This window comes from Brachyistius frenatus, unplaced genomic scaffold (assembly GCF_029030835.1).
Source record: "Brachyistius frenatus isolate BFR_SWC_R1_liver_20210118 unplaced genomic scaffold, ASM2903083v1 Contig_20, whole genome shotgun sequence".
Classification (NCBI taxonomy): domain Eukaryota; kingdom Metazoa; phylum Chordata; class Actinopteri; family Embiotocidae; genus Brachyistius; species Brachyistius frenatus.
In genome coordinates, this window is record NW_027210619.1 from 4,802,008 (window position 1) to 4,824,685 (window position 22,678).

At 43.4% G+C, this 22,678-nt stretch overlaps 1 protein-coding gene across 3 annotated transcripts in view; it reads left to right on the forward strand.

Annotated features, from left to right (window-relative positions):
• creb5b (cAMP responsive element binding protein 5b) overlaps positions 1-22,678 on the forward strand; it is a 39,909-nt gene that overhangs the window by 8,529 nt on the left and 8,702 nt on the right. For all 3 annotated transcript variants that reach the window (XR_011310822.1, XM_069696169.1, XM_069696170.1), the window contains 3 exons: positions 1,227-1,384; positions 11,689-11,815; positions 13,299-13,409. Coding sequence is in view for 2 of the 3 variants with exons in the window: in XM_069696169.1 (XP_069552270.1) it covers positions 1,227-1,384; positions 11,689-11,815; positions 13,299-13,409 (396 nt within the window). In the remaining variant the exon portion in view is untranslated. The remainder of the gene's footprint in view (positions 1-1,226; positions 1,385-11,688; positions 11,816-13,298; positions 13,410-22,678) is intronic.

Sequence of the window (22,678 nt, forward strand, 5' to 3'; positions counted from 1 at the left end):
GATATTTCGGCCATGTATTTTTCTTTTTTCAAAGTATATTTAAGTGTTGCACATCCAACCCTTGTTGTGCCCCAGACGCCATACTCCGTGATCCCCATCTGTCTTGTCAACAATGACAGACAGGGCTAGCAGGTGGAGATTTGTCACCCACCACAGGTGAGGGGAAAAGATATCAGGTTCTCCACCTGTAACTTCAAACAGCTCTCCAGCCATCTCTCAGGGAGGGAGTCCTATTTCTTCCCAGAAGTAAAGACAGACCCCTGAGACAACTTTTTGGCAGCAATAAAGGACCAGGCCAGACAGTCTCGCATGTGAGCAGAGTCGCAAAGCTTTGACATCTGACAAAGGATGTGATCATTTATGCATTATAGAAGTGCCCCGAGGCACCTTCACCTGAAACATGTGTAGTAGTCAAATCACCACAAGGCAGACTGCTTATCTAACGTCTGGGAAGATGTGCAGCACATGCTGCAGCTAAGCTGTTGTCTGGGTGGTTTGACTCTGGAGCTCGTCTGTGCTCAGGTCAGCCATGTCTAGCCTGCTCAGCCTGTGTGGTTTATGATGGGAGGCTCTGCTTAGTCAGCAGGAGACGAGTCAGAGCAAGACTCTGAGTATAAAGCACAATGAGCAGAGATAAGCATTGAAACTTAAGAAAAACAGCAATGGGCCAGTATGAATGTAAAAAAGTCACATATTTATATAGCCTACTACACTACACTGCAATATAAGTAGAAGAGTGAGACATGCTTTCCATTTTTTTTTTAATTTTGTAGCTATATTCTTCTTTTTATGCAGTATGGCTCCTGCAGTGGTGGCTATTTCATATTTGACCTAATGCAAGTAACTTCAGCTTGCTGTTAATTATTTAGGTCACTGTATGTTTGTGGAACTTGGAGGCATATTTTTACCTACAGAGATATTTAGGAATGCATATTCATTACATGTGACAAAGGTGAAACAAACAAAGTTTTCTGGGTAATTAAAAACAAGGGGGACCTGGTCAACATTAGACTCTCGAAGTTCCACCAGCACAACGCAGAAGAGCCTGTAGATGATAGTTGACTTAATTCCTCATTACCCATTCAAGCTGGGCGTTTGGAGCCCAAGGCCAAACAGTTGTAACACTTGAGCTGTGCTGAAAGTTCAACTTTCTGCAGAGAGTCAGACACTCTTAACACATTCCTAACCTTCGCTGCCTTCTCTTCTCCCTCTCTTCCTCTTCGCAGAACATCTCACTGCATGGCCAAGCAGGCCAAGGCCAGCACCAGCAGTCCCACTCACGGATGGGTAATCATGATACCAGCATAGTGATCCAGCAGGCCCTGCCCTCTCCTCAATCCAGCTCCGTCATCACTCAGGCGCCATCCACGAATAGACAGATAGGGTGAGTGACATAGATGCGAAAATCTAGCAAAACATCAGGTCAAGTCACAAAGAATATCGTTTTTTTTAGACTTGCTGCAATAGCAGAGTACTTCTGCTTTGTTACCATGGGGAAGAGGTACTGCTGGGAATTGCTGACAGACTGACAAGTGCAGTGATCAGGGTGTATCCTCTCACCTCAAGTGTGCCCCTGTTACAGAGACAGCCTTAGGCTAAGCCCGGACCCTTTGTGTCCGTGCCGGCTGTCATCCCTCTGTATTCTCTGTGGTAATGTCAGTGTTTTGTTACATTTGGAGCAGTGTGTATGTGTGTGTGTGTGTGTGTGTGTGTGTGTGTGTGTGTGTGTGTGTGTGTGTGTGTGTGTGTGTGTGTGTGTGTGTGTGTGTGTGTGTGTGTGTGTGTGTGTGTGTGTGTGTGTGGGGGGCTGGCGATTCATGTTTTGCTGTTCATTCAGTATTGTCCCACAGCGTAGCATGCCAAAGAGGGTCCCAGAGGACAAGATGAGATCATTGTTGAAGCCTCAGTCGTGACTGCTGTTAAAACGGTTTAGCATTTCATGCTCTAGAATAGTTCTTTTCACAGTATGGGAATGTCTGCCACCTTAGAGAGCAGATTCTCTGACACCTTTGCAGATGGAGACAATCTGTGTGGTGTGTTGCTTCATCATTACCTTGAATGTTTGGTGGTTAAGCATTTGTTCAAAGAGTTTCATCACAGCCACAGTCAGACGCTGTGCTGATGACCCATATTTACATACTATATGCGGTAAAGGCTGTGCAGGATATTGATTTGATAAACTCTGCCAACTGTGATGGGGCTGTCAACTCTGAGTGTCTTTCTCTCTGCTGTGGTTTTGTCTTTACATATCAGTAACATAATTATTACCACACGCAAACATCTATACACACTTTTTCTCCTTATAAGGACACTCCGCTGACCTCAATTATTCCTTATGCCTTAACCTCAATCCCATTCAAACTTGTGCCAGGGCTTTGTTACTGTAAACCAGGCCTATAGCAAACTAGTCAGACATGGAGATGGCTCAGTGTTAGGCCGGCCCTGTGTCAAGGTTGTCCTGTGTAGATTTATAGCTCGAGGAGCTAGTGAATATTGGATGGGAGGCCCATCACTAAGCCTGACTGACACCCCGTCAGGCTCTTTGTCAACGGCAGGGATGGAATTTCATCCCCTTGGAGGAGCAGCAATCACTGCCAGTAACAGAAACTCTGCTGGGCCTGCTTCACCTGAGTTTACCTGTCATTATAAATGCTTTCCGCACTAAGGCACAGACTCACCAATTCACTTCATGGCCCTTTATGATCACAAAGTGTTCACTGATTTGTTGAGTTGTGGTGTTGTTACTGCTCACTGCCATGAAATCCGATCACTTGAAAATCTGATCTGTTATGCCATGTGGTGCTGGTGCTGGTTGCCTGCCTCAGAATGGCACCAAAGTCCAGTTATCAATCACACATTGTTTGAGGCAACCTTTGAGCAGCGATTGCGTGTGCTGGAATTGCAGAGGTGTCACTTGTTTCCGAGGATGGAGGAATCCTGACACATGAATAGGACAAGTAGATTCACACGATTGAAAACTGAGCTGGAAATGTTCACATCAGCAGGAAAATGGGCTGAGGAAACCCCTCCACTGAAAAGCAGTGCTTCCACAGGAAGCCATAGGGCTAACCAAAGTCTCTATGCACCGGGTCTCTCCACAGGAACTTCCTACGTAGAGAACATGCTGGACACTTCACAGGCTCGTTGTGCTCTGTCCTGTTAGGGAGGCTGTGTCAGATCAGTGGTTCACCGTGACATGTTTTAATCACCCTGTCATCCTGTTAACAAAACTGTAGTCTTCAATAAATTTTGATTGCCATATCTTTGTGAACAAAAGAGTATCGTGTATAACTAGTAGCATCGGTTCTTGCTGTGTAAATGTTTGATTTTAATGATAATAATCGAAGAGACAATTAAGAAACAGTTATCCTTGTCAGGAATGTTAAAGTTTGTGAATGTGATCATTGTAGGACTATAAATCTTTTCATGTTGACACACTTTGTGGAGCTCTGTGGTGAATATGTCTCTAAATGAGACAAAATCACCAAACAAAATCAGTTTAATCTCTTCTCCATCTGCTTCCTCGGTTTGTTCCTCGCTCTGCTCAGTGCACTGCGTGAGCATCCAATGAATTAGGATAACAAGTCATTTTCATTGCTCCACCATGTTTACTAAAGAGCTTTGAGGCTTGGAATCAATTAGGATTGGCTTTCCACAAGTCCATTTACTTTAGGATTGAGCTGGGCCTGCAGCTGTGAAACCTGAGGACCTCTCGCTCTCTCCCTCTTTTTTTCTTGCTCTCGCTCTGCTCCGAGTCCTTAAACAAGGTCTTTGGGGAGCCGCACTGACACAAACCAGTGTTAAAACCAGGCATAAGAAACAGCCAGCAGATCTTGATGTCACGGCTATCATTATCATACAAAAGAAAGTGGTGTCCAACAGTTCTGAATGCGCTCTGCTTTTCAATTATAAACATCTGTTGCTGAGTTATGTCAGAGTTAAATACTTTGGATGTTACGACTCAACCATTTGAGATACAACATTTCGTGGAAACCTCAACCTTTTGACTTGTAAGCGGAGATCTGCAGGTTGATGGGTGGGTGTGGGCACAAGGCATTAAAAAGACATTCTTCTATTTCGGCTTGATGGAGGAATTCCGTCCAATTGTTTCCATTACATTGCACAATCGACCTGAAAGCAGCTGGGTTAAGTGAGGAGCAATTACAGTACAGATGTGGTTAAATATCTGATCATCAGTTTATGATAATGTTGTATTTAAATACCTCGCTCAGTTCTGGCTGTGTATGAAAACAGCTGCTTTTTATTAAACATGGACACTTTTTTTTTTAATAACTTTAATGAGTAATTTCGAAGACTGTGTAAACCTAAAAGGTGCAGTCCTCCAAACCACTGACTGTTAGGTAGTTTTGGTTTGCAACTATCTAAGCAAGACCGATTTTGTAAATTTTTCCTGGACTTAGGTCCATTTTAAATTAGAAATTTGAATCACTTTAGTTTTGTGTGAATTTGACATTAACAATTTCACTTTCTTAAAAGCAGTCCACAATACTCATTTGTGGTTTTCCCGTTGTATGCACAGAGTATTTGTTCACTTTTTTGGATGGAGGAGTTATCTCTACATTGCTGATGATGTCCCACCCTGGGTGCACTTTGTGCAACTTTAAGTTTGGCTGCATCATGCAGAGCTTTGACGGAAGTGGTGGTTTTGTTTCCCATGCTGCTTTAGATGCAAAACGTTTTTTCACACCTCAGGCCCTCAGCTATACTTGTGGTCCTAGTTTTTGCCTTTAAGGGAAATAGCATAAATAGATAGTGGTCTTCATGCATTGTGTGTCGCACATTTCATGCACAAAATGTGCAGGGTGATAAGCACATATTTGCTGTGAGCTTCCTGTGTTTTAGCAGGGAGATTTGGTGACATGGTGATTGGTTATTTAGGGCCACTAGCTAAAAGATTTGCTGTAGGTTAGTAAGACCTGCCATTCTCCTAATTTAATTTGTTTGCATTTCTTTTTGATCAATACACACATTATGATTATTGCCACATATGATTTCCAGATAATTGGTTGCACTTTGTAAAAACTGTAAAACTAATGGTCACATCTTGAAAACAAATGAAATACAATGTGTAAATGCATCAATGCATGCTCTGTCTCATACAGTGTGTTTTGAACCTGATACAATATTCAGTAGTTCACTCATCTGTTTACAAATCACATTTCTGCAGAAACTGTTATTAATTAATGTTACTACATTGGTGCTGATAGTTTTTATTATTTTTGATTCATTGCATATCTGTATTGTGCCTGTGCAAGAGCAGAGCAAGGCAGAGCGTTACGGGCTTTCAGTGCTCAGAATTTGACCTCATGAACTTCACAATTCAACCAAAACATCTTTTATTATTGTTTATGATTAGATTGCATTCAGAAAGTTGTGATAAGGAGAGGGGGGGGGTGTCTGTCCTGACTTCAGTACTGTGGGACCTCTACAACCTGCTTAAGTTGCCCTCGTGATCCGACTTATCAAATATTCTTCTCCACAATCAAAAATGGGTTCTCAGCTGTGTATAAAATGAAGGGCTGATGCAGATAGAGAAGTAGTAGATTGGCAGAAGAGAAAGCAAGTAAGCAAAGGTACAAAAAAAAAAATCAAAGGTATGTATTGTAATTAATTAGAAAATAGAAAAAAGAGAGAAAGAGAGAGAAAGCAGGATGTACATCTGACCTGAATTAAGATGAGCTCATTGTGTACTGCAGTGGGTTTAATAGTGCGTTTGTAGAGGAACGCCCAGTCTCTGTTCCCTCTCATTCCAGCGGGTCTGTGTCATCCCTGCCCCGGGGCCACCACACATGCAGGCTCCTGCACAAGCAACTCACACACAGGGACGTGCCTCACAGCTCTGGGGAGCACAGGGATCACAACGTGGGGAAGTGTGGAAAAGGGGGATCAGAGGTGGACAGAGAGGAGGAAAAACGGGATCAGAGGTGGATGAAGGAGAGGAAGAGGGTATTAGGAGGTAGATGGAGGAGAGGAAATGAAGGATCAGGAGGGTGGAGGAGAGACAGAAGAGAGGCATCAGATGTGGAGGACATCCGTTGTATATCCAGGATGGATGCTAGAGTTGGGTGGAGGAGAGAGAAAAGTATTGTCTTCACAAAGAAAGGTAAAGATAGAGGCATGGACAAAACAGCATCAGAGAAATGAAGGTGTGGGGGAAAATGTGCTGGGATTATGAAAGGAAAGTGAAGATGGAGAGCTGAATGAGAGGCAGACAGATTAGACCATTGGTAGAAGACAGGAATCAGGTGGCACGATGAAAAGGTAGAGACGTTGGTTAAGGAGGAGAATGGCAAACTAATAGACAAGTTTTGGTCGACGGAAAGGTACGAATATTAAATGCCATTGAAAGCGAAAGGGGCCGTGCTTGCCAAATGTTACAACACAGTCAGGTGCTTCAAACAGATGCCAGGTTCGCCTGTAACAAGATGACACAGTTGTTGCTGAAGAGTTTTTTTGCTTCACTGTTGATATGAATGTGCTGACATGCTTTCGTTGAAAATTAAAGACAACTCATCTTTTGCTGTCCTCAGCCAACGGCATCTAACGGATCAAAACAGCAACATATTTGGTGAATAAATACTGCAACACTCACGCTAATTTGCTCCAGAGTATCAATCACCACCATTCCTCAACTGTGCTTTGGCATGGCTTTACTCAGCTGTGAGGACACCCCATCCCAGCATCCATCCCTTCTCTATCCCACTAATAAAAGTCAGCCTGTGTCGTAACCCATTACGGCTGATTTATTTGATCAGATTCGTATTATTTCCTCAGTCCAAACCCCATGGCACTCTCCTCCCACCAGTGATTAAAGGCAGTAAATCAGGGGCAGGTCCTGTGTAGTGTTTACTCAGAGAGCAAGGCAGCTGCAAGCTGTTTGAGGCCCTTGTTTCTCCCTCTGTTTACATCCGTTCCCATGGCGACTGCACCACCATCTCCCGAACGTCTGGAACTTGGCCCTGGGCTGTTTTGGTTACGTTCAAAAGTTTTTAGCTGCTGTGTCTACCCAGAGCTCACAGTGACTTCACCCAGCGAGAGAGCAAGCAAGCGCAGTGATGTTGGACAAGGAGGGAAGGAGAGGGAAAAGAAGTGAGAGGAGTAGAGGAGGGAGGGACAAAATCTGGGGGTAGGCAGGCACAGGGTGGGGGGAGGGCGAAAAGCCAAGAGCATTACATCATTGCTGGAGCAGAGTCAGAAAGGGAAGGATATGAGTCAGTGTACTGACTGCACCTCTCTCTCCCTCTCCCTCTCGCTGCTCTTGGATGGAAGCCAGGCCCCTAGTGTTTGAGTCCCCAGTACTTGAGGTAGAGTTTGGACTGTGGGGGATTGGGACAGTAAAAGCTTAGTGTGGATTTGTAGGTTGAAGCAAGTCCAGTGGGGCTCGAGTTGAGGTGTGGACACCCCGGGTCCAGAAGAGAGATGCAGAGGATTAACAGAACAATGAACGGTTGTCAGTTCTTCTCCATCTTGGAGTAAAATATCAGAACGAGTTTGTGAAATAGTCTTTGGAGTAGGAGAGCAACAAAAAAAAAAAGTAAAAGACTGAGGATTCAGGGAGGGAAGAAGGTCTAGTAATGATGTCATGGTGGAGTGAAGGTGGGTGGGGGCTGGTGCGGTGGTGGTTCTCGGGCGGGGATGTAGGAGGAGAGCTGGGCTGAGAGCAAGGCACTCAGTAATGTGAGAGTGCAGGGTCAGGACTGCAGAGTGTCTACCTGCTCTCCCCCGGGGCCCAGAGCTCAGGCTATTATCAATCCCCCCAGTGGAGCCACAGCCTGTCATTATTCACTCAGGAACATACACACATGTTCACACAGCTCAATGAACAGTCGCACACTGACATACACACTTATTCACACACAAACACTTTGAAGATACTGTACAGGCTGGTGAATAATGTATCAACAGGCAAACAGATGCAAACAGAACAGAAGAGAACTAAAAGAAACTCATATACTGTATGTGGATAGTGGAAACACACTAAAATGATTCATTTGAATAAAGCATGTTGATACCAAGAAAACATTTATGTCCTGGTAAATTAAAAGCTTTTATTTAGTATAAAGCATAGTGGTTCAACATCACAAGGTTTGGGTAGAAAAAGAAAAAGAAGAAACAAAAAAAATTTGGTTTGTAAAACTTTCGACAATAGGGGACCACAACTACCCAGAACCAATTGTGATATGTTCAGACTTCATAAGAAGCAGGAAATCTTAACTTTTAAGTCCTGAATTTTGCTTAAAAATAACCTCAGTGATCAATTTATTACTACAACGAAGAATATTCAGTAAAAAAATTTGTTTATCTCCACAGCAATAAGTAAGGGGTATTTAAAAAAACAAAAAAATGGATCTTTCTATCCTCTTATATTCACTACTTGTGCCTTTTTGCCTGCAGTCAGTCTGAAACGTCTTTATTTATCAGCAGAGTCAGCACAAAGCTGAGTTAATCCCCAAAGGAAGTGCTGTCAGATGTTAGTGTTGTTTTTCCTCCCACTGGACAAGCAGGTTGTGTTTTGGTGAGTGTGGTGGCGACGGACACGGCGCTCGTGTGAGCATTACTGACAGACAGCTGCAGAGGTACAACCTGTGCCGGCTTCAAAGAAGCCTTTCTTCTCTGGAAAGCGAGAGTCTAACATTGGTGTGCTGAGTCCACTTGAGCTTTTTGGTTGTTTGTTTATTATCTACCCGTCAGGACTGTGATGTTACTGTAACTCTTCATCTGTGTGATCAAATGTGAGTAAAATCATATGCATTAATGTAATATATGAAACACACTCTATGGGATATTTTTGGACATAATAATACATGAAAACACATTTTTTTCATTTAAAATACCATTTGTTCAAATGAGCACAACGACAGGAAAAACATTGACACTTTTAAAACAAAATAATGTGAACGATCCAGTTCACAGGCATTTGAGATGTGAGCAGTGTCAAAGATTTGTTGAATTTTTTATTTATTTATTTTTTTTATCCACAGCTTGGAGCAAAAAAGAAAATCACCTCATAAAATCTCATTCTACACCCACAATACAAAAAACCTTCCTCATGTAGTCATTAAAATGCATAAAATCCAGCAAACCCGTTTTTATCTACAAAATGTAGCATGTCACTGCCACGTGACTGTTATTTCGAGAGTAAATGTTGAGGGAAATTGTGTTGATGTGGTGCGCAGCTCCATTGCATACCTCGTTGTACTTTCATGACTTTTCCCATGTGGAAATGTTTGGATTCGCAGTGTTGCTCAGATGTCATATGTGCTGTTAAATGAGTGTGATTGTGATGAATTGGGATGTTAGACAGGCATGGCACACAGTCAGGATGGTAATAGTCCTGCGTGTGTGTGGAGCAATCTAAAATGTCTGGAGCGTAAATGCACATATTTAGGCCTGGAAAAATACAGGTATTTATTCAGGTGGAGGACCGTTTGCTCTGGTGCACCCCCTACTTTTGGCTGTCACTCCTTCAGAACTCACTATTACGGTAATCCAGGCTATGATGTGGTCAGTTGATTGCTTTAACTCGTTGAAAACAGTTAACCGAAATGCTTCTTGTTTTTCCTAATTTCTAAATGCTTGAGGAAATGGAGCCTTATTGACTGGTGAGTGGCAGCATTCATCCTGATGACACCGACAACAGAAAATTGTATTGATTCTTCTGATGCAGTTTATTAAAGAATCATGTAGTGGGGTGATGTTTTTTTACGCTGCAGGGACTGAAAAGTTACTGTATGTGTACGGGTGTAGCAGCACCCTGCAGCTGGGAATTGGTGTTCTTACAAGCAGGGATTAGGTGGCAGTTGTATAAATGATGTCACTGCATGCAGATGTAGTGGTCTCGATGGCTGCAGCCCCGAGCCAGTGACTGAGACAGGATTGCTGTCAATAGTTTAAGCTTACCCTGGGCCTCTGTACATATGATTTATTGATGTGGCCGTGAGTGCGGATAGGTCCGTTGGTCTGCACACACTTTTGTGTTGACCTAAGGAGATTTTCCCCTCAGGGCTTCAACCGCTGCAGCAGTGTCTGAATCTGATTCTCATCAAACGCATCTTATGTGGTTGTGACGATAAATATTATTCATTTATCGCCACCAACATCATTATTCATTCATTGTACTACATGAACTGTACTTGTGTAAAGTGCATCCAAAAACTCCCAAGATGCCTCGGTTTAAAGTGCAGCACGAGTACACACAGTCACACACTGTTTTTTTTTCTTCTATTCTGAGTTTGTAGCTGCTGAAATTGTTCTGAAACAACACAGATGTGAAATAAAAAACATCGGTTAAATTACTTTTAAGATGGAAGAGCAGTTTTCTTCAGCAGACTCACACTGTAGAATTACAATAGTACAATTGCTCTTCTCTGTGTGATGCTCTTTGTCAAGCCTCTCCTTCGAACATGGTACTGAAACCAGCACAGACGTTTGTGAGGTCATTGTGAAGAAGTGCACATTTTACGACAAGTCCCCTCTCTGTGACATGTACTGTATGTTAAGACAAAGATTAATGCAGTGTTTGGACATTTTGAAACCTGTTGTCCATTCAGAAGTAATTTGCAATGATCAGGAACATTTTCTCTCTTTTACCTTAAAGCTAACAAAGGTCTTTAACAGAGCTGCTTCTTTTATTTTAAAGGATATTTTTGCTGTTATTGTTTTTTTTTAATTTTTCACAAGCCTGATATAGTTTATTCTATTCTGTCACAGACCTCAATTCTTGTCCAACATCTGTTTAAAAACACATCAGTGAGCCACGCAGTTGTACGGGGTGACTGCTGTAAACACACATCAGCATGCCTCGTCTGCTGCTGACAGTGGTACCAGTATTTGCTCAAAAAAACTGCAGGACCCAGCTATTTTATGAAATAATGTAAACTTGAAAAATTAAAGTATATATTTGTGAACTATTTTTAAAGTTTACATCCACAGTTGGAGTGAATGAGCTGTAGGCCAGAAGGTCGGAAAGCACCGAGATACAAAAACATAACACGTCCACAAACTGTTTTCTTACTTCTATTTCTACTTCGATTTTACCTCCAACCTTAGTTTCTAAAAAGCTGTCGTTGAAGTTGTAAATATTACAGAGCCCGTTCCCATGATTTGTTTTTATTTGTCCGTCATGCATTTTTTAATTTCCCTTGCTTTCTGCACTGTAGTGTACAACTATATTCAGTATGACTTAGTTTTAATAATTTTCTAATCAATAATCTGCCATGATAATATAAATGTGAAATATATATTGATTATGTTTATTTATTGAAACACTGCAAGTAAAAACTCTGGAAGAAATCAGGAAATATTTATTTATATATCTTTTTTCAAATTTCTCAGAACCAGAATCAGCCTTAAAGATTCATGTATTTTCATGAGTTTTAAATGAGTTCATGTGAATAAATAGTTAATAAATGTTTAGTAACACTGACAATTTTGGATTTAACCATGTATAATTTAAAATGATTAAAGGTATGTCATACTGCACGATCACCTCTTCATTATACGTCTATACATCAGGTCCTTTATAGGGGAAGTTAAAATAAGCACCACAGTGGGTTCTAGAGGTTGTCAATATTGGGTTGGATGCTGTTATGTGGCAAAGAATAATACTCTTACATTATCTATAATAGTGTAAAACTTGATTTTCATTGTGTGTTTGTGTCCTTTCAGGCCTGTCCCCGGCTCTCTGTCCTCACTACTGCACCTACGAAACAGACAGAGACAGCCTCTGCCAGCCTCCATGCCTGGAACTCTGCCAGACCCGACCATGCCTGGCTCCTCCGCTGTGCTGATGCCTGTGAGTACAACAACGAACTGCAGAGCACATTCACTTATGGGCGCACTCACACATGAAGAAGCAAAAACCACTCGCTCATGTGATGACAATCTAGTTTACATTCCCACTGCTCCTAAACTATGTAGGTTTGCAGTTTGGGATGTTTTCTATCACCATTAAAATGACTCACTGCTAATACTTATCTCCTGTAGAAATGTATGATTCTTCCTATGGGTGTAGAATAGAAACTGTATTGAAATTAAGGCAAAAACATTTACAAGAGCCACATGTGTAATGTGAAATGATAACGATGCAAAGAAAGCTCCTCGTATCAGGATTATAATGATATAACATATGTTCTCATTGTAACACAAGACAGACTGTGTTTATGATACTGAAAAATCCCTCCCATGTTTATTAAATTAAGAGCTAAGCGATTTTTGGGAAGATTGACGGTTCAGGAAAGGGTGCAGGTTTGGGTGATATTTTTACACAAAACACACTTACTGCAATTAAGGCTGTGTGTCAGGTTCTAGACCTGAGTCTCTATGGACGAGGAGGGAGGGAGGGGGGGGGTCTGACAAAGCAGGGGTAGAGAGAGAGAGAGGCCATTCCTCATCGAGACCACCACACCACCCAGAGCTCAGCAGCTGGGAGGTCACAGCAGCTCACACACACACACACACACACACACACACACACACACACACACACACACACACACACACACACACACACACACACACACACACAAGCACACACACACACACACACACACACACACACACACACACACACACACACACACACACACACACATACAGACACTCAAACAAAGGTTTCTTCTTTCCTGCATACACTGCATAGCGAACACTACTCACATTATCACCCCGCGCAGGTGACCTTTCACCCCTGTTAGCTTATCCAGCTGATTTCCTCACATTCACATTTCAGCTGTGACACATGACCACACTGACCTGGGGTCAGTCAGAGGCAGGCAGAGAGCACATACACGTGAATACAGGTTCAAATGCATTTGTGAACTAACTCACATCACCTTAACACATCGTGTAGCTAGAATGACTGAGGTTTCTGACCGAGGTTTCTGACACTCACCATACTATTATCAGAAACACGCACACCCCTGTTGCACCGGCTTCCTGTGTTAAGTCCCTCTGTGTTGGCTTCCTGTTTTGGGTCAGCTCCAGTTATCATCACACAGAACTGTGCACAGGGCAGCCTGTCATGTGAAATCAGGCTCTCATGCTCTCTCATCTCGTCCCCCATAGCCTGCTGGGTAGGACGATAAGTCTCACTTTAAATGCGACAGCTTTTTTATTTCTCTCAAAGCAGTGATTGTATCTCAATGGGATGTAAAAAATCATCAGAAACAGCTTAACATTTAGAGTTTATTAATACACGTTGTATGCACATGTTCTGTGGTGTGGGAATTATATGTCTATGCTTGTGAGTATGACCGTTCCCATGTTGTTGTAATCTACAGATGGAGAGACAAATGTCCATGGGCTCCAATATGATGGGCATGCAAAGCCCCGCCCACAGCAGCTCCTGTTCCTCCACTCACATTCCCTCCATGCACTCAGAGGCCAAACTGGTGAGTATATGCAAGTATTCACATGGATAGGTACACATTTATTCACACACATACGCAAGTGCACACACACGCACGCGCACACACACACACACACACACACACACACACACACACACACACACACACACACACACACACACACACACACACACACACACACACACACACTCAAAGTGTTGCAACTTTCTTTTCCACTGGGCTGTGCCAGCAAAGCTGCACTCTTAGTCCTGTGTGGATTTCATCATTTGGTGTGTAATCAAAGCTGTGTCTGAACCTGCCAGTGCAGTGCTGGAGACTCTCGCTGGAATAATGGACCCTTTATGTGGTTGTGGTTCCGCTGCCCACCGACTGCCTGATGTATATCTTAATGTACAGAACATGTTCTGTAGGTCCTGCAACTTGTTAGCACTAGTTTAACACAGCGGGGAAAAAATTAAATGACCTCATCCTTCACAAAGCAGGCAGTTAGAGCGATGGGAATGAGAAGAGACCGAGTTGCATGCTAAAACTTCTGGGACACTATATCCAGTGACTGACGGCATACCTCTGATTAATGTAAAATGGCTAACAGGTACACTCAAGGTGATATAAATTGATTAATACTGTAGCAACATGATCAACTGCCAACCTTTGTTTTCAAAATAAATAATAACGTTATTATTTTGATATCAAAAAAATCACAACCCATAATGAAAAGCTTTGGCTGCTCTTTGTGTTTGAAATATTTGGAGATAGCTGAGTTTACTGGAGAGAAGCAGCTTGTAGGGAAAGAGAGAGAGAGGGAGAGGGAGAGAATGAGGGAGAGAGAGAGGGAGAGAGAGAGGGAGAGAGAGAGGGAGAGAGAGAGGGAGAGAATGAGGGAGAGAGATAGGGAAAGAGAGAGGGAGAGAGAGAGGGAGAGAGAGAGGGAGAGAGAGGGAGAGAGAGGGAGAGAGAGGGAGAGAGAGGAGGTAGTAGAGGTCATCAGAAGAGTTATTGCTCTGATAGAGGAGAGCAGGAGCAGTCCCAGGGCATTTAATTCTCCTTCTTCCTCCTGCTCTCTCAAGATTGATTGTCTTTGTAGTCTTTTGAATCTCTTCAACTGTTCCTATGGTAACACACTAGGGTAACACAATATTAGTGTATTAGGCTTATCTCTCCTCTGGCCGTCATCCAGACACATCTTACTCTTTTTTTTCCCTCCTCCTATCTGTGTAATTGAATTGTAAATGCTCTGTTAGGTCTCCCATAAACATATGCAGTCCCTAAATGGCTGCAGGCCCCTCAACCATGCAACTTTCTGGTTAGTTGGCCATTCAGACACAAGGCACAACAACCAAACGTGGATCAATTTGAGATTCTGCTCCCTGATGTCTGAACGTAACTGATGGAATTCCGTGATTGTGGACAGAAAGTGAGAGACTAATTGTGTTATCCGGGTGCGATCTCCAGCATGGGTTTCATAAGCATAGACGGGGTCTCTAATGTCTGTAATATCCTCGCCCGGGCCAGGTCGATAAATACGGCCTCGCTATCGGATAACTGGGCCATGATCAGGCCCATGTGTCCCCTGCGACGTTCTCAATCCGGCCCTAATCGCATTACCCCAACCATGTTGACTTTCCGCCAATGGGAAATCTCCCCACTGTAACCCCACACCTCAGAGGAAGGACCTGGATGCACTCTTTCTGCTCAGCGTTTACATTGTGAGAGTGGAGAGGGGGATTGAGTGGGACTTTGATTGACATGAAGAAAATAGATAGACAGGCACATTGAGCAGGGGAGTTGAAAGGCGAGAGACAGTATTGATATTCTGAGAGACCAAACAGCGAATGGGAGTGAGAAGCTAGAGGAAGTCTTTGTGAGTGACAGGAACATTCTTTGTGAGAACTTGGCCTGGTTTCATTTACCTTTTTCTGTGGTTTCCTGCATGTTTGCGCACATGGGCGTGCTTGTGATTGTTTGGTATTTTGTGGTAACTAGAAGCATTCTCCCTCTCCTGTCAGAGAACGCATGCTCTGAGTCTGGGCTAATGAAGGCTAATTGATTTTGTGGTGGGCCAGAGCAGTAGGGAGGCCTGTCTCTGGTGTAAATAGTTAATGAGCCAAAGGACTGCTGTGGCCCCTTGGGGACCCATATCTCGCTCTATGCTCTGTGTTTGTGCTCTCTGGGCCAAAGACTGTATCTGCATCAGTGCCCATCTTTGTTCCCCTGATTTTCTCCTTAAGTGCCATCATTTAAGTGGTACAGCAAATCCTGATGGTGGAATAATTGACATGTATGGTTCTTCCTTAATGCTTGTGGTTTGTTGTCTGGGAGAGTTGCTGAGATAGGAATGTTTTATTAGTTTTGGTTCAAATGTTTTTCTCCTCTTGCAAAGGACTGGGTGCTCATCGTGCCGGGTGTGGTTGAGTTCTGCTCTGTTGTGGTCTGGGGAATTGAATGGTGAGTGTTGTGTGCTGGAGGTTATGGGATAGTTGACCCTCGCAGCGTGGAGGAAACGCAGCAGAGAGGAGGCCAAGTTCCACAGCACGCCGGCCAAAGCATTACGTCACCGCCCAGAGCCAGTTCTCCACAGGGCCTTGCAAAGACTCTCGCCCGCACACACACACACACACACACACACACACACACACACACACACACACACACACACACACACACACACACACACACACACACACACACACACACACACACACACACACACACACACACACACACACACACACGCACGCACGCACACACACATGCACACACACACGCTCACACACTGCCTTCTCCAACTCAGTGTCATCTTCGTTGCACAGTGACACATACAGTACTTTGATAGCCACACACACACACACACACACACACACACACACACACACACACACACACACACACACACACACACACACACACACACACACACACACACACACACACACACACACACACACACACACACACACACACACACACAGAGTCAGGTACTTAAAAACAAGTGTACAAATGAGACATACTTGTCTGCTCAGAATAAACATGCATACGTGGAGATTCACAAACTGTATGAACACTCATGAATATGTATTCTCCTCTAAAAACCTTCCTCTCATGCTCAGATTGTTTAACATCTTTGTTTGTATGATGTAAGGTATTCACTATCATTTTTAATCTGTAACAAGTAAAGCCCAAACAAGCTCTTATCAAGTTTCTTCTGAAGAACATCTGCGAATACCAACAACGGCTCATGACTCAGTTCATGTCTTTTTAGAGTGGCGGATTCTGGCATTGTTTTTGTGTCTTTTAAATGAGCTCCGTGCTTTCCACACATCCTGCCTGCTTGCTAATTTCAGACAGAGGGGAAGCAGTTCGGTGCTGGTGTATGAAAATGTGGTCTTTATTATCTCCCAATTATCTATTGTTTACATTGTTACTAAGGACAATAAATTTGTCACTAAGCATCAGGCTAGGTGCTGAGATTTTTATGAGGTAAACAATACTATATGTTCTTTCATTGCAGCACGCTTGGCTGTGGAGCTGGCACTTGATTGGTGGATGACATAATTCCTGGCATGCTCTAAATATGCTCCTTTTTACTCGAAGAGGGGAAAAAAACAGTGCTTCTCTTAAAGAAACATTTCACAGCACACAGGAGAACCAATAATCAAAGTATTTCTCGTGCACTAATGTCGCTTTTTATATTTTCTTTACACAAACCTTATGCTTCAGTGTAGTTACAGAACTGCAACATGGCATTGGGATTAATAGACTTAAAAAAAGATTACGTTTTGTCCTAAACAGCGAACAAGAACAAGGAGTTACATGTGTAATTTGTTCAAAATGCTAAGAAAATACAAATTGTGAAGCTGCCACATATGTGTCAGTTTTCAACTATGTGGTGATTGATTGAGAGATTAGCTCAGTATGAAGTCATTTGTAGGCAGTTAAATCATTAGCGTACATGGTAACCCTATTACGTGTTCCATTCATTTTCCTCCGCTGTAGTAGGGGAGCACCTCTGGCTAAACCTCTTGTTGTGAGGAGGAGCAGCGCACACAATAGGAGTCTAACTCCAGGTTTTGTAAGCAACATCTGTATGAATGGTGGCATTGTCAGGGTATGATGTCACTGAACAGGGATGGTGAGCTAAGAGCACAGCTGAATCTGCAGGCCGCTTCAGTGAGCCTCAGAATATGTGTATGTGCACTGCATGTTTGTATGCATTCTCGTGATAGTGGCTCTTTTTTCCAGTGCATTGGCACCAGCTGTGGTACTCATTGTGCTTGGAGTCAAAACACATCTGTGGACAACGTGGGCTACCAAAAACCCACACAGAGTTCGCACATGGTTTTTGATACACATCAGTTATATGCATATGTGTGGTTAGTTGAATAAACATGAATGGGGCTGTGCAGTCAAATAGGGACACATTGAGAGAAGGTTAAATGTCTTTTTTTAGATGATAAACTGATGTCTTTCTATTTCCATGAAGGCGAGTGGTTTTAGCAGAGTGGAGTGACAGACTGAGCTGCTGGATCAATGTGTCTGCCAGTTTATCAGTGCTGGAGATAGACCAGAAAGGGGCCCCTCTCTCACTGCTTCCACCAATGCCGAAGAGCTCGGCTATTTTGAACCAAAACTGTACAGTACAGTCACACCCATAGGATTGTTGATGCAATAACAAACTATGTGCTTTTTAAACCACAATTCTCACAATTAATGCATGCTGCTTTCAAGGATTGATTTATGTCTTTCATAACATGCTGGGTCTGTATCTTCTGCTCCAGAAATATCACTACAAAACCATACACAAAGTTTTTAAACTTTGTAAATATACGTATATTTGCAAAACACATTTGGGGCGATCTTTACATATTTACAGAGTCAACCTAGCAGAAGGAACAAGCAGTGTCACAGTTGTTGATACACAGTACTTTTCTATACCACTGTTGAAAGGGATTTTTATTGGACAGGGTCAATTACATGTCATGTCTTCCCATCTTTTAAGAACTGTGGATACTTGTCTTTATATCTGAGTAGTTACATGTGTGTGTGTTTCTCTGTGACTGTGTGTGCGTCGGGGTATGGGGACGAGGCTTGTGGTGCAGGGCGTCGCATCTGTTTGTCTTTGGTTGACCGCATGTTGTTTTAGGTGTGCTGATGGGAGGTGTATGTGAAGAGCCATTTGGTCATGGTTCAGGGCCCGTGAATGGGACAGGACTCAGAGCAGAGCCAAGCTTGGGTAAACCAGCTGCCGTCCCCACAGCGTGCCAGACTGGACTGGTCCAGCCACCATGAGCCCCCCTGGAGCCTGAGCATTGAACGAGATGCTCAGTGGACTCCAAAATAACCTTCAAACCACTGGTGGGGTGATTGGAAAACAGCCTGTTGGGTCAGAAATTTTCAGTCTGATAAAGTTTTGTCACTGTTGCCCCAGTTAGGTGACTTCCTCATCCCTCAAACAAGTTAATTCTTACAGGCTGGAAGCACTTTTGTTTTCTCTTTGAAAGGAAAAAGGATTGCTTCTTAGACATTATGACATGTTGGAACACAAGAGTCATCTCGTGCCTGTGGGTGCCTCAACAACGTGTGAACGTAATCCAAATGTTAATAGAAATAGCTGATGATACAAAAAGAGTATTTATCATCTCCACTATAACTCCAAACAGAGGATCATTCATTACAATGAAAGGGAATTAAAGTGCCTTTTTTACGCCAAAATACACAAACATTAGAGGTCTGATATTTTAAGCTTCTTTGAAATTATGTTTTATTCAAGTCGTCACATTTCATCTTACATTTATTAACACAATGACCCATAATTTGCCTGTCACGTTTGATGCCGCAGCTTAAGAGTATGTCAATGCTGATTGTTGTATTCATGCTTGGTCTGTCTGTCTCACTGTGGGGCATTCTCCGTATTCAAGATTGTGACAGTGGGTGTAGTGACAACCATGTAGGCTGCACTCGAGCAGGGCTTTTACAAGAGAAGGAACAGTGGGGATATGCAGGCTGGAGTCAGAAGCCCATCCATTAACTTGACAGGGTGCAGAAGCTGCCAAGAGTATGAGCGCATGCTTTGGAACATGCTCCTTGGTGGGCGTGTGTCTTGCTGCGCCCATGCCGCCACGGTTCCTCCGAGCACCACCCGAGCGTTTGGCCCTGGCAGAACAGCCAGTCTATGTCCATCTTCCCGTCTGAGTCTGGAACTACAGGACAGCTCTGTGTGTTCAGCTCGGCTCTGATCAGCTTGGCTCCGAACCTGAGAGAGGAGAGAGGGGGCGACATTATAGCCCAGTGCTCCCATCAGACTGTCTGCCTCACTGTTCCCTGAGGAAATCAGTTTAACAGTCCCCAGCTCTTGGCAAGCAGAGGGAGAGGGGGTGGAGGAACAGGGAGGTGTGTGTGTGAGAGAGAGAAAGAGAAAGAAGGGGGGGGATGTTACTGCCTCTCTGGGCGAGTGGGAAATCTAATAAAATTGAACTAATGGGGGGTGTGGAGTTTTAGGGGACAGAGAGTGGGTTTTGCAGGCAGGCACTGGTGGGTAATGGTGGTGATGGAGATGAGGAGGATGGAACAGGATCCTCTGAATGTTTGGCAAAGCAACAGAGCCGAACTCCTGCTTTCAACTGCAAATGGTGAACCCACGTCGGGTTTAGAGTGTGAGTTAGGGGGCCTAGGCCTACATAAAACACCGCCAGGAAAGTTACAGCTATGATATATCATGCAATTAGAAATACTGTGCTTACACACGATCACTGTACTTCTCAGAGACAGACAGAAGCTTTATTGTTTCTCTGTGGACTCTTTAATGGGAAGCGGAAGATCTCCATTCGAAACTTTGATCTTTTTGCAGTTAAACTATGACTCTATAGTCTGGTTAAATCTTTCTAACCCGCTGTAAGGCGCCAGAGGGCCACAGGTCCCCTGATGGTAAACTGCTCCACTTTTAAGGGGAATAAAAGTGCTCACCCTGACCTCACTGAATTTGATTTACCCATCCTCAGGCAAGCGTGGTCTCCTCTCTTTTGTACCTGCTCCGTGCTCTTGCTTTCTCCTCCCAGGGTTAATAGATATGAAGTCATCTGGTGAGGAGAAACCTGAGTGTGTTCTCAGGATGTGCCCAGAGCACTCACAGAGACATCACTCACAGCCCTTCGTGTCAGAGAGGTAGCAGTCGTGAATAAATATCATTAATGGATGATCACCTGGTATCCCTGAAACCACATTAATGAGAGGCCTAAAAAAAGGAGTGGGAGTGGAGAGGTCAGGGGGCAAAGGTCTGAGAGGAGATAGCTTCCCTCTGGGCAAAAGATGGCTGAATCAGGGATGGTGCTTTACCAGTAGAAAATCAATAGTGCTACCACTGTCAGAATGCATGAAATGTGTCAAATGCATTCATTCATTAGGCTAGTTTTCATAATCTATGGTTTCACAGAGACCTCCACTTCTTGTTGTCTCTTTCCTGTGTTTTCCTAATTTTCACCACCAACAGGGCAGACAGTGGACAGATAGGCTGTGTGCCATCCCAGCTGTGAGTGCTCTGTGCTGCCACAGGCTAACACCTGCAATGTGTTAATGACTGTTTTCTATGGCAGCCATGTTGCTGCAGGAGAAATGTATGTGTATGTGTGTGTGTGTGTGTCATTAGAGTAAAATGCACATAGTGGTTAAGTTCTTGTGCTCAGCACAGTCTGGGGAAATACAACCATGTGTTAAAGAGTCATTAGGGAGCTGATGAAGGTGTTTGAGAATCACAGCCTGCTCATCATCGCTCTGCTAACGTCCCTTAGTTGCGTCACTGTGGTTCTGGATACAAAGACTTAGGTTTTGGCTGAGCTGGGTTTAACTGAGCTGTGTCTCAACTCCACATGGAGCAGAAGCACACACTTGTGCACAGATAGCTTCAGGAACAGGCTTAAATCACGGTAAGGGTTTTCTCTTTCAACACAGTGTGAACTGTGGCTTTTTCTTTCAACTCTACTGTTAGTGTGTTGATATAATACTGTACATGCTTCTCGTTAAAGTAGCTACATGTCCCTTGATTGATATAGCACTTTTCTAACTGCAGTTGCATAATACTTTACAATAAAAAAAAAAAAAGAAGCAGAACACGGAACGTTTAAAGATTAGAAGTATTAAAACACAATAAAAGGAAAATAATTTACTGATGTGCAGTTTAAGAAAAGTGAGTTTTTAAAGGTGATTAAAACTCAGAAACAGGAGATTGCAGCCCTGAACGTCTAAGGGAAGTCATTTTCCTTAGTATTTGAGGCATAACTGTAAGGGTCCAGTCTCGGGTTAAGTCTGGAGTGGTTTAAGTTTAGTGTGTTGATACCTTTAAGTTGCCTGCTGTCTTTGCTTGTTAGATGTTTCTTTATTTCTTGGATTTGTTTGTTATGTGTGATAGGTTTTGCTTAAGATATGCTGTCTCAGTTCAAATATATGAATATTACCCTGTGTTGCATTGCACTTGGTTAATGTTGTGCTTCGTTTCTGCCTGTTTATCACCATGGAGGCTTGTGCAGCTCCCACTCAGCTCTTTGACCTGCCGCTGTACTTTGACACACTCTGGCCTCTTTGGATGCAGGCTAATTCAATTAATAAACAGATAGTGCTGCGCTGCCAGCTGGACAGCTCCTGATGAATGAGCAATCGCTTGTCTTGGGCTGAGGGTGTGTGAGGAAGAGACACTAAAATCCATCTAATCTCTTTCCACCTCTGGTGTCTCTCTCTCAGTGACCCCCTTCACCTCCTTTTACCCTCTCTGTCCTTTTCCCCTGCTGCCTGGTTGGCAGGGAGCTCCACCAGATGAGCATCTTACCGTCAGACAGACAACTTTGCTAAGGCCACAAAATAGAGTGCAGAGGTAGACAGGCTGGCAGCAGACTCCTCTTCTGCCTCCTGTTCATTCAGGTGACTGCGTGCTCTGTGAGTGGCAGGTCGAAGCTTGTCAAATTCTGATTGGTTTTCTTTTTCACGAGAGGGGTGGGCCTCCCCTCTCGTGCACACTGACAAGCTGAAGTCTGAAGGGAAGGTGTTTAGTGAGGGCTGTCATCCTCAGCGTTCATCCTGTGATACACAGATGTCCTTGTCGACACGGGTGACTATGATTGATCTGTAAGCTCTTTAAATCCATTTTCTGTTTTAGTTGCATGTCAATTAGCTGTTTATTATGTCTGCATTTTTATACCTCGTCCAGATAGACTGCAAACTATACTGTTGACAGTAACAATATATTACAGAAAGTCTTCTCAGCTCCTCTTGTTACCCTCAGTGAGTCTCTGTGATGCTGCGGACAG